This window comes from Chenopodium album, chromosome 13, assembly GCF_948465745.1.
Source record: "Chenopodium album chromosome 13, dcCheAlbu1.1, whole genome shotgun sequence".
Taxonomy (NCBI): Eukaryota; Viridiplantae; Streptophyta; class Magnoliopsida; order Caryophyllales; family Amaranthaceae; genus Chenopodium; species Chenopodium album.
Window position 1 is genome coordinate 9,976,807 of NC_137846.1, and position 13,385 is coordinate 9,990,191.

A 13,385-nucleotide genomic window follows, 5' to 3' on the forward strand; every position below is an offset into this window, starting at 1 on the left:
GTACCTCAAAGTTTAACCACCCAACAACGCTACCAATTCCTTATGAATATATCTTTGTCACGAGCATCAACATATCGTAAAAGAAGGGGCTCGGACTCAAGTACAAACTCACTCGAATCCACCGTATGGTGGAGGCTAAGCAATTTTTTCGTAACGCAAGTCTTCTTTGGCACAAGCTCAAATCTTTTCGGCCCTTATCTTCTTTTAGACAGTGGGGATGACAATACTTGGGTACAATGCGACGGATGCAACCCATGTTTCGAGGTAAGTGGTGGAAACCCTCGAGTTCAAAATTCTTTAACGTATAAATTACTTAGCCCTGATGATCCGCGATGTGAACCTAAATACATTTATGATAGATCATGTGGGTTTTTGAATGAATATATGAACGGGGCAGTGTCTTCCTCTGGTCCCATGGGGACGGACACATTTTTATTCCTTAATCCAGAAACCCAAAAACCCAAATTTATTCAAGATCTAGCATTCGGGTGCGGTCTCATCAACAAGAACATCAACTTCGGGCGAAATGATGGGCCCCAAAATACAATTTCAGGGTTATTTGGGCTTTCACCCGTCATTCCTTAACCAACTTGATGCCCAAATTCAAGGGAAGTTTTCCTTTTGTCTCACATCTTGGGCCGAGCCGAACCTTGGCAAATCTACAATGTATTTTGGTGATGCGGCCAAGCTAGAAGGACCTAATGTCCAACAAATTCCTATGAATTCAAGAGATAGATACCATATATATTTTAGTGGTATAAGTGTAAACGGAAATAGACTCTCATTTGATCCTTCTATATGTGCATTAACAGATGATGACCCTTCTAAAGGCACAGGGTTCTTCGTCGACTGGGGTGCACCACCCACAGTACTACCTAGAAGTGTATATCAACCCCTACGTGCAGCCATGGTGGACTACTTTGCTCAATACGGTTGGCAGACTATCGAAGAACAAGCCTTTGATCTTTGCTACACGTCGACACCTAAAGAAGGCCAAAGCTATCCATCCGTGGTCTTTCACTTTTCGAAAGGAGACCAAGGAGGGGAGGTCGATTGGACAATGGACAAGGACAACATGTTTGTTAAGCTCGATGCAATCGATGGTTTTTGTATGGTAGTTGGCCAAGTTCCTGATCCAGGACCTTGTCTCCTTGGTGCTTATCAACTAGCTAACTTTAAGCTCTCATTTGACGTGAAAAATATGATTTTATCTTTTGCTCCTCAGAGATGCCAAGAGAATCTTTAGCTTCATTTTAAATCAAACTTGTTATTGTTCTTGTTAATTTACCATGTTAGCGTAAATTAGTTTATGCTCATGGTGTGTTCAGAGGACATAACTATAAAAATGTTGTTTTCAAATAAATTATTAAAGCCATTTTGCTATATACATATTCACAATTTAGAAAATATTTTACGATGAACGATTTGTTATTGAACTTTTGCGAGTTACCCTTACCGGCCAAATACACTCATCAAAAAAACGCTCTATACATAAACATTTATCAACTGCTCAATAGTACAAAGCCCCTAAAATATTTAAGACGACCCTATACAAAGCCCCTAAAATATTTAAGACGACCCTATACAAAGCCCCAAAAATCCTAAATATTTAAGACGATCCTATTACATTGACATTTATCAATTGCTCAATAGTTCTATAATCATCTGCTCCTAATTTAAACGAAACCTTGATAAATTCATCTCGATGTAAATCTCTTAAATATCCAAATTTCAGATAATTTTATTAATACAAAATTAAAGATGAACGAGCAACAATTGGTAATAAGAAGTTATGTTCTGATAACTTTAATAACAGTTTATTAGTTAAAATCTGATCTGTTACAAGAATAAGTACTTGTAGGTAATAATCACGAGTAAGCGAATTTGTATGATGTTACACAACGGTTCTTATAACATTTTTGTTCGTCAGGTACATATAGGATTGAGTCTAAGCTCACATAGACCAGGTATTTAAACCCAGCTCATTGTAGCCGGCTAGCCTCGATACTGAGACCACGAATTCAGAAGGTGGGAGCTGGGAGTTCTATACCATTCACCTAATAGGCTAGTAGCACCTTAAATTGGATTTCAATCTAAAGCTCGTTATGTAAGTAACGTAACTGAGATCTTTTAGTACTACCAAGACTGGTTTTTGTTACAATGTGCAATTATATGGCCTGTTATTTGTGGTAACTTTCGTCTACCACGAATGCTAGGAATGTTTGAGAGCAAGCTGCCTTAAAACCAGTAATACGGGTTTTATAAAAAAAAAAGGTGTGTTGCACAGTAAGTTGGTAGGAGCACCTGAAAACTTCTCACCATTGCAGGGAGTATAATGATACATTACTTATTCAATACTGGAGGGCAAAGCAGGAACAGAAACAAGGTTTCTAATTAGATACTCCCCTTAACTATGTAAAAATAAGATACATTGGCCTATAGGCCCTCTATAACGGCTTTACTCTACAAAAGAAGCCTCCAGTTTTGTAGCCTCGTGCCATTTGAAAAAAAAAAAAAAATGTTTACAGGCTCATCGTGCTTACAGGAAAAAAAAAAAAAAAAAAAAAAAAAAAAAAAAAAAAAAAAAAACACAATTTGGTACAAAAGAATGGCTGGGAGAATATAATGGAAATACCTAACAAATCTGTCATCACATGCTCTTTTCCAGGACTGACTTCATTAGTTCCTTTGGGGCTGTATTATAGGCAATACAGAAGTCAGCAAGTGCAGAAGAAATAGATCAGATGATCAGCAGAAACATAGCAAAAATCAATCAAGTGGAATTGAAGCATTCATAAAGGGTGTTGCTTAAATCTGGGATTTATTTTGTGGTAACTGCCAGAATAAAGAACATTTATCCTGCTCTCCCTTCCTCAAAACTCAACGATGGCATAAGTTAAGAGAAGCAACTCCAAGCAAGTATATCCAGTTATGAATCTTACCAGGCAAACCAGTGAACTTTTCATACTGTCTGAAGGCTTGATTAGCAAGCATTTCTGTACCATATACAATGATGGCCCCTGATTCTTGGGCTTCTTTTAAGAGTCTGGTTAATTTTGGTGCATAAACCGCATCAAAAACAAGAGCATAGTTCTTCAAAGCTTTCTGTGGAAGACATACATGAAAGGAACATGGTTCAACTTGATGGTGAATCAAAACTGAGCATGAAATAATGTAAAATGTTCACATTACTGGAGAGCACGAGACAAAGCAACATTTATGTAGTGATATTGCAGCTTATACATTGCTACTATATGAAGCGCAACCCCGTTTTGTCAAATTTACTCGGAGTAATAATGATTGACAATGCTGCAATTTTTTTAAAAAAAATGATCTCTATGTCTCCTCCAAAGCTGGGTTATTGTTGAGCTTAATGTAAGAATTTAACAGGATGGTACACTAAAGATGTCAACATCACATCATACTCTTCCATCCGGTGATTCAGATATTACAGTGATGTAGTTCCAACACCTCTTTTATTATTATTTTTATTTTTATTTTTTATTTTATTTTATTGTAATACACTCAGTTACTTTATTTCAGCTTTCTGGTAAGGGATAAGTTGATAAACAATAGGCAAAGGTCTCATAAGAAATGAGTACCCAAGCACAACAGTCACTCGGTTTATACATGGGCACAGGACAAGCAAAAAACCATCTAATGGAAACTGAATTCCTAAGTTAACACTCTGCTTAAGTTTATCTGATGAGATGCACAGATCAGGTATGCGGGAAGAAAAAAGAATTGTATGGTGGTGGAGGGGAAAAGAGAGGGGTTGGGGGGGGGGGGGGGGGTAAGGGGGTGTGTGCCTTAACATATTACTATTCGGTCAAATGTAAATGCTTTTCCAAATGACATTTTCTTGGCCAAAGGTGGCGATTATTTCTGGACAAATGACCAGTTTGTAATATCCACATTGCAATTGTTTTAGATGAGGGCACCATCTAGAACAAATGAACTAAACCACTAATAATATCATGATGCTCTTGATTATGAAATAAAGTCTGGTGGTCAAATGTCTGAAACATTGCCCCTACAATGGCAGAGCGACGTGAGCTGTGATGCAATAAACTACCATGATTCCCAAAGAAATCATTTTGTATCCCAACATCATAGATTGCCATGATTCTCACGGAAATCAAACAAACAGGGAGGGGTTTTTTGTATTCCCACAGAAATTAAATTTCCAGCAGAGCATAGGTTGTAAATGCTGCATTGAAGAATACTTGAAATAATTAAAGGGAAAAATGCATTAGAAAAAGGAGAGGCCTGAACCTTAGAAATAGGTGTTTCGGATATTTTTGGTTTCATCCCAACAGATGTCGTATTTACAAGAATCATCCCCTCTTCTGGAGCAAAGTCGTCTAATTCATCAAGACTGATAGCTTTTCCTCCAACGTTACTAGCTAAATCCACAGCACTTGCTTATATCAAACAACAAGAAAGCAGCAAATCCCTTTAATACAAATCTAAAAGAATATACAAAAAAAAAACAAAGGCATACACAAACACAAACAGATACAAAGGCAATATTTCGGCAGTGCAAGTGTGCAACACAAACAGAGAGCTAGTAGAAACCTTTAGCTACACGTCATATCCAAAACAATTCTCATTCGTATCTCAATTACCAAGGACTTACAAAATTAAATAAATAGATGCCTTAAAAAAAAAAAAAAAAAAAAAAAAAAAAAAAAAAAAAAAAACCTTTGAGTGCTTCAAAAGTTTACGTTAATCCACTGACATAAAATTTTATAATATTTTCATTTTCTGCAAGAAAGACAATATCTAGTATCTTCAACCAAAGATTGGCATCAAAATTATATTGTTTTCCTCTACATGTTTGAAGCCCACATACACATCACTAATATGCCTAGATGGCTAGATCACTAGTAAACCACTATGTTTTCTGCCGTAAGAGTACAACAGCAACAGAGCCTTAGTCCCAAAATGATTTGGGGTCGGCTAACATGAATTGTCATAAGGATCCGTCCGATATAGAAAAAGGATATAACAAGATAATCAGTCGAAAGAGTTTGAAAAAAGGTGTGTAAAGTAAGAAAAAGAAATAGCATCCGAGTAAAAATTTGAAGAGTTTTAAAAGAGAACCGAGAATAAGACTCAAGAAAGTTTTAAAGGAGTGGTAAAAACGTGTGAATAAAAACAAAATAAAAGCTTGAGATTTTTTTCCCTATAGTAAGAGTAATAATTATCGATTATATAGCTGAGTTGGTAAGCCAATATCTAACTTGTAATGCAGTAAGGAAAATACTTACCTAGTGTGCGATTAGCTATGACCACCTTAGCTCCTTTAGCTTTTCCACCATAGGCAAGTGCCTTTCCTGCACCACCAGCTCCAATAACAACAAAAACTTTACCTTCCAAGGGCGATCTTGGTGCAATGCTTCCACCTTCTAGACTTGCAAAAGGAACAGCGTTGTGTTATATGATAGTGTGATGAAAGAATTCAAGGGGATAAATAAAATGTACTTGATTAAAAAACCTTGCAATCCTTCTTCAATAGCTTCAATAGCTCCCACATAATCAAAATTGAAACCTGTCAATTTCCCGTCACTTGGTCTTTTAACCAAGCAATTTACGGCTTCAATTGCCTATTAGAATTTGGGAAGAATTAGTTTCATTCAATAAACCATTAATTCGTGCATTTAAGGGGCAAGCATGGAGTGTATAGAATTCTGCTCACCTATTTTGACTTACTTCAACTCTAATAAGTTCAAATTAGTTATAATAACATAACGGCTAATAAATTCAGATGAGTTGTGAAAATATAAGATAAAGGCTAATAAGTTCAGATAAGATATAGGTTAATAGGTTCTAAAAAGATCTAATAACACCTTCTACAGTGTCTAATACGACAAGATAAAATAAGATAAGGATTCATTAGTTCAAATAAAATAATAGTTTGTATAAAATAAGGGTTAATTAGTTCAGATTAAATAAGTTCAGGACTAATAAAATAAGATAAAATGAGAGAAATATAGGTGGAGAGAGCACTGCCTACACCAAATCAGATTTTGAAATGATGAATCGGTGTAGTCCCTCACCTATAATTACCCTCCATAGAAGACAAACTTAGTAGATCATAAAAATATAAAATTAACCAGACAGTTGCACATTGATAACCATGCGAAGAAAGAAGTCCATGAGAAGAGGAAAGGAAAAAAGGAGAAGGTAGTCCACTTTGAAGCTCTTAAAGTTTCCGATCAATGACCACGGAAATTAAAGTATGAACAAAGCTCATTCACAAAATCAAAGCAAAGAGGGTTGCTATACCTTAGCTATGGGATCAACCTCTTCAGAGCACTCAAGTGCAACCATCTTGTGAGGTAGTGTGACACTGCACAATATGCATCATCAGATGAAAATGTAGCGTAGTATGAAATAGCAATAGAACTATGTTTATTTGTTATTTAGGAAATATAATGATACAGTAAATATGCTATTTCCAATAGCAAAACGATGACATAATATCACAAGCTAATTAAATGAATAAGTAACTTTACATTGACTAGTGTTGACATCGGCCACGTCACAAAATATCACAAATGGCGTGCTGAAATATGATTTGTTAGTAGAGTTCATAGTCAGGCTAATTAGAAAATTTTGTAAGAAACTGTAGGGATATAGACATCTACAAAATTTTATTTTCCCAAGTGTACATGAGACAAGTGGGGTTAGCAGTTTTGGAACTTACATAAACTATAATAGTAGTTGATGAGTAATTTGAAAGGTAGTGGTACCTGAATCCAGCAAAATCAATAGAAGAATATGTCTTCAAAAAGTTAGGTAAACTGTCCACCGGCAAAGGCAAATAGATTCAATCAAAGCCAATAGACTTAAATGCTGCATTATACATATGCGGACTCTTACTATGAGCAACAGGATTCCCAATGACTCCAAATACTTTAGTGTCAGGCCCTATACGTCTGAAATTATACAAATCCAAGAGATCTTTCATAGTAGGTTGGCCAGGAGCTGAAATTACTGCTTCCTCAAGGGAACCAAAAGTAAGATAACCACCAAATTTGGCACAAAGTATCCTTGACATCAATCCTTGCTCACGCATAACAAGTCCAATCATTGGAACCTGAAAATGTAAATGTAAAATTCAATCAAATACTCAACATGACAATAAAATAAAAAACAAGGAACAAGATCATTCTCACTTTTGTACAATTTTAAGTAAAAAATTATGCTTCAAATTATTTTGTACGAATTAGAAACCTTGTACTAAGGCACGCCTATACTTCAACCCCCACCCCCCCCCCCCCTCCCTCTCCGGTTGCCTGCATGAAAATTGAACTTAGGCATCATGTTAAAAGATGTAAGTTTCATCAGTGATCTCCTTCCAAATTATATGACAGTATTGACAGATATTATCTACATAAATCATCGGCGTTTTTTTAACACACCTGAGAATGTGGAAGTACTTGAAGAATACGTGCACAATCTGTAATATCTGTAGCGGTTGTTGCAATCTTTACAATGTCAGCTCCAGTTGCTTGTATCCTTGATACAAGATTTCCTATCTCTTGAACTGATGGTGTGCTTTGATAGTTATGAGAGGAGACAATAATTGCGGTCCTTGAAGGCTTCTTTCCACCAAAAGAGTCAAAGAACTCATCTGCTACCTACAAGAGGAAAATGATGAGAAATTTTTTCCTCATTACCAACTAATTCTCAAACATTCAAGTCCCATCATCTAAACACAAACAACATAGGGTAACAAATACCCATGTTAGTTAACGAAAACCATTATACATAAATGACATACTTGTGCAATAAAAAATCCTAAGATTCATTATAACAAATCCTATTGGTGATTGGTGAGATTTGAGTCAAGACCTAAAGGAGACACGATAGCTCTTTAATAAGCATTATATAAAAATAACCATAAACATAGTGGCATATACCATGTAAAGTCAGAAAAAGTGTATAATTCCCTTTGCATAAGTTTTATGTAAGATAATTACAATAGAGGTCTAAGAAATAAATTAATTCTATTTCTACTTGCCCTTTTAGGTTTCAAAAGTGTATCATGGTCCTCAATGGGGTACTACAAATAAATATATAAATATAAATCTATGGATCTTGTAATGTTCTCTTTACCTTATTTTGGGAATATACTACCTCCAATTTTTCTTTTTAATCCACAAATTTTGCATTATTCACATACTTTAACCAATGTTAGTAACTTATACGTAAGGAATACATAGTTAAGTGAGATCTTGTTAGAATGTTAGGTTAATTTCATTATATACTTTCAAAGTATCAAATTATTATAAATATTTATATATTAATGGTCAAAGTTGTGCAATAGCAAATATGAAAGTTGAATTAGGGAAAAAAAAAAGTGAGAGTTTTATTTATTCTTATTAGAATTAAACCATATGAACCACAAAGATTCAAATTAAACAGTCTTATTAGAATTAAACCATATGAACCACAAAGATTCAAATTAAACAGTGTATTAGTAAAAATTGCAAAAATAATATATTTGAAAAATTCACATAGAGACAAACCTAACAAGACCGCACATGACAATATTTTCTTAAGAAAATTAGTCAAAATATGGTTTGAGTTTAGTCAAACCAAACCATATCATTATTATATCAAACAACTTCTTTAGGTGAAATGACAAATTGATAATGGCCAAATCATGGACTACTTTGCTTATGGGGGCAGATTACATCATCTATCTAAAACATCGTTCTTCATCTTTATCCTTGTATCCTAGTTAAAGATGCTCAAGTCTCTTCATTATCTTTAAGACTAGAGTGTTGAGAATCTTGAGATATACTTCCTCCGTTTTTTAATAATTGCAACACACTTTTTCACGGTATTTAAGAAATGTGGGGTTCACATGATATAATACTCTTTAAAATGAGGTGAGTGGTTGTTAGAAGTGTAATTTAGTGGGCCATGTGCTTTAAATAAGGGAAATTAGACATATTTACCCTAAAATAACTTTCCATTTGTAGTGTGTTGCAAGTATTGTGACATTTCCATTTTAAGGAAGTGTTGCAAGTATAAAAAAACTAAGGAAGTACAAAGTACTAAACATGCAACTCTATTTTTCTCATATAAATAGTTTTCACGTTTTGTTGCATACAATACTATACTTACTCCAATCAGCTAAACATACCTCTCACATCAACTTGTCAACAACATGAAAACTAATAAATACAAGTTTAGATTTACAACACAAAAGACAAAGGAATAGTATAACCTTAAGCTCGACGTCTATATAGTCAGCTCCTAGTTCCATGGCTCTGTACAATGCATTCCTTCGCTTGCTTTCATCACCATCATACTGACCACCTTCCCATGTAGGTCTAAATACCACATGAACAATTATAAATAATTATGAAAAAGTAGTTTATATTGTACTTCGTATTACCTAATTTATGAATTCGAAATTCTATTTATAACAAACTATTTTGTTTTAATAATAATTCCGATATTCAGTATTTGCCGATAAGTAAATAATTCCGTCTTACAAGAATAACATTCTTTGACCATCTAAACTTTACAAAAGTGCATATTGGGAATGTCTCCCCTGCTGAAAGCATCATCTCACTCTGCATTTCTCCACTCTCAAGAGCCATATCTTTATCACATTTCCAGTCAAGTTTTTGACTCAAAATTCACAATGTTCAATAGTTCAAATATACAATACACTAATTCTGATAAGCACAAAATTCTAAATACCCAGAATTTTAAAACATCATACAATTAATTAATACTTCATGAATCAACCTAAACTTACACAACTCCCAATTCATACTTTAAACCCAAAAACCCAGAATTTTCATAAATTCAACCAACATTCGTCACGAATACACGCCCTAACAAAATTAAAATGAATTTAAAGATTACCTGAAAGTGATCAAAGTAGGCAAAGAACTATTTTGAATCAAAAGCTGAAGATCATGATCTGGGTTGAAATTCTTCAAAAAATCTAATCGAAGTTCAACCAAATCAGCACCTTGTTCCTTAGCTTTGTTAACTTGAACCAACATTTGATCCGGAGTATCATTCATAATGGGTGCACATATCAATGTCGGATTTCTTCCAATGTATTCCCCCATTTGAAGATTTAAGATTGCTAACTGAAACCAGAAACACAAATATCGGCCCAATAACTCAATAATCTACCTTAGAAGAGCCCTAAATTGAATATACTGACAATAGAATAAACGATTAACAACTACATTTTGAGATTGATATTCGGAGATTTAAAAAGAAAACAAGGGGAAATCTTTTTGGATTATCAAATTTTTAGTGTAAGAGGTTAGGTCAGTGGCGATTCCAGGATTTGCTCGTTATGGGTTCGGACTCTCCAAACAAATTATGGGATATCAAATATCATAATTCAAAATAAAATTCGGGTGTGCACAATACATGTCAATTACAACAACAACAAAAAAAACAAATTTAAATAAATTACAATTGAACTCGACGAGTCTTCATGTTTTGAAAGCGATCTATTACATCATCATCTTTAACTAGGAAAAACATATCTTTCTCAACAAATGTGACTAAACAATCATTTTGGAGATTCATTTTCTGGAATTGGAGATTCATTTTCTGGAATTGGAGGTTCATTAAATTCATTTTGAGGTGTTGGAGGCTCATTTTGAGGAGTAGGTCCTGTGGGGGATTCATTTTGAGGTGTTGGAGATTCATTTTGAGGTGGTTCATCAATTGGAATAGAATTTGGGGATGAACAAGCTGATGATTTTTGTGATTTTGACACACGTTCTTTCCAAAAATATTCTAAGCCTTTCATGTCCAAACTGTAAAATACAATGAAATCAATGAATCACATGTTCAATTAACAATTTAACATTCTACATTTTACATTACATTCACAGAATCACGTATTCACAAATCATAATTCACAAATGAGTGAAATTAAATCACAATTTCAATTAACAATTTACAAAAAAAATAGATTAATTAAAAACTAAACCTGTCGAAGAGAGAGAACTCCGAGAAGGGTGAAGGCGGATTGCGGAGAACACCGTTCCGCCGCCGACGAATTGCGGCCAACGTCGATCTGAGTGGCGTCGGTCCTTCAATGACAGTGAGGGGAGAGGAAGTCAGGAAGAAGCTAGGGTTTTTCGATTTTTTCTTTCTGTAAAATTGAGAATTGGGGGAAATGGGGATAAGTAAAAACCCAAAAAAAAAAGAAAAAAAGAAAGGAAGTTAAGGTGTTGGGTTTCGAACCGGTGACCTCTGTACCAAAATATAAGGCATTCACCACTAGAACGCGGGATGTCTACTGGAATCGCCACTGGGTTACGCGAATGTGATTGAATGAGGAAGGGTAGGTGTCGTTTTCTGTAAAAATAACAAAAATCTAGTGGAAATAGAATAGTGGATGCGTTTGGTGGGGACAGGGGAGTCAATGGCAACGCATAATTCTAACACGGAGTACACCGAGACAAGAGAGTTAGGGCTTGTTCTGTTCACTTTAATTTCACTTTAGTTTAGTTTAGTTCAGGTTCTAATTTTCTTCTCTTATAAACAATTTATTAGTATAGCACCCGTGCGATGCACAGTTACTAATAATCTTCATTTTTATCTCGCGTAAAACCTTAAATTAATTGAATAATATTAGAATAACAATTAATTTGTATAAATTAGTACATTAATCATAAATTATTTTTAATGTTAATGATAAATCAAGATACGAACCTCTCAGAAGGATAAAATTAAATGATGTATGGCCAGTACTTATTAAAACAATTTTTTAACTCTTACGTCTAAAGGATTCAAATTAAATGCAACAATTTAAACTTACAGTGTTTTTTTAGGTGTGGCTACACCGTGCAACAAGCTGACACACACTAAAACACTGACCGAGTAACCCCTGACCGATCGAATAGCCCTTGACCAACTCAGTAACCCCTAACCGACCGATCGAGTAATCCTTGAATGACCGAGTAGCCCCTGACCAAGTTACGCCTAACTGGCTAAATAACCCCTAACTAAGTTATGTCTAATTGAATTGACTGAGTAGCCCCTGACCGACCGAGTAGCCCCTAACCAAAAAACCATGGGCACCCCTTGTGGTCAGCCACATATGAAAATGTGTGTTTAACTTAACATCTAGTACAATAGTTTTGTCCTAATTCACCAAGGTATCCATACCCAATTAATACGCAATCACTCGCCTATCACCTATTATGTCTGTACAATCCTTGCCCCTGCAATTTATTTCTAAGATATTTATATCTACTTATAATACATGCAATGTCTCATCACCTCCTTAGTCCTTATTTGATCAATAACTTTTGAATTGAAAATATATTTTTTCTAAACCTTTCAATTTTTTATATATAAAAAAATAATACATTAACACAAAATAATAGTTATTAGTACCCTTAAAAAAAATAGCTCAGTTAGTTAAAGTTTCTCTTTATTTTTAGGGGATCCTATGATCAATTTTCATCACATATCCTCGTGGTTATCTAAACAACAAAAAATTACTTAATAGTAAAAATGTAATAAAAAAATACTACAATATAACAATGGACTTTAATTTTAATATTAATATATCTATTGACTTTGTGTTCGATTATTGTTTAATGCCAATTTCATATATTTAACAACTAATATTTACATCAAATACATACTTAAACAATCTATGTAAAAGCTTGTGTGGCCTTACAACTAAACGAATAAAAGTAACAGAAATTATCTGACAACATAATTTAATTATGTGTATTTATTTATTTTTTTTTCAAAAAGGGAATGTGTTGTATGTAAATAATAAAATTCAATATTGTACTGTCAAATAAATTGTATAAACAAATCACAAATATGTATCTTAGTCAACTTTACAAACTATCAGTTATGGGTAATCAAATACTAAGAAAAGAATTATAATTTAGTACAACCACTAAGCCAAGACATCTTTGATAAAGTTAAACAACATCTCAAGTTCTCAAGTACTATGCGCGTTAAAGCATATCACCTTGTATAGTCATTATTATTAGATCAGACCAAATTAAAGTACGTACAAGTTAGATTATTGCTTAAATATGAACATGCAATGGAATTTAGAAAAAAATTACCACCAAATTAAAATAACATCTAAAACAAAGTAAGATTAGCTAGTGATGGTAGAGTGCATGATTAATGTCTTGAGATTGCGCTGCTATTGCTTAGTTCAAGTAATAAAATATTTTGCATTATTTTTTTTGTGCAAGAAGAAAGGATGGGATAATGCATATGCTTTGATTAGGAGGATGATATAAGTAAGCAAATTATTTTCATGTCGTTTTCTGTAAAAATTAGGAGACATAGTATTTAATATGACATTCTTCCGTGAAAGCGCGCAAGCGGCAAATGGTGTA

At 34.1% G+C, this 13,385-nt stretch overlaps 1 protein-coding gene and 1 pseudogene across 2 annotated transcripts; one reads left to right on the plus strand and one right to left on the minus strand.

The window, feature by feature from the left end:
- The first annotated feature begins 664 nt into the window (after positions 1 to 664).
- Positions 665 to 1,246, plus strand: LOC145575186 (aspartic proteinase nepenthesin-2-like). The gene has a single exon (XM_081633088.1). The coding sequence runs from the start codon at positions 665 to 667 to the stop codon at positions 1,244 to 1,246; it is 582 nt and encodes a 193-aa protein (XP_081489214.1).
- A 1,082-nt stretch (positions 1,247 to 2,328) lies between these two features.
- On the minus strand, positions 2,329 to 10,127 carry LOC145576260 (bifunctional 3-dehydroquinate dehydratase/shikimate dehydrogenase, chloroplastic-like; annotated as a pseudogene). The gene is made up of 10 exons (XR_014098344.1): positions 9,898 to 10,127; positions 9,248 to 9,353; positions 7,431 to 7,649; positions 6,759 to 7,105; positions 6,292 to 6,355; positions 5,501 to 5,609; positions 5,274 to 5,411; positions 4,276 to 4,424; positions 2,943 to 3,105; positions 2,329 to 2,694 (listed from the first exon to the last, which is right to left on the minus strand). The product of XR_014098344.1 is annotated as a bifunctional 3-dehydroquinate dehydratase/shikimate dehydrogenase, chloroplastic-like (transcript).
- Between the last annotated feature and the right edge of the window lie 3,258 nt (positions 10,128 to 13,385).

Bases quoted from the DNA above. Each gene is read 5' to 3' on its own strand.
- LOC145575186 (XM_081633088.1), top strand. From the start codon at position 665: ATGTATTTTGGTGATGCGGCCAAGCTAGAAGGACCTAATGTCCAACAA.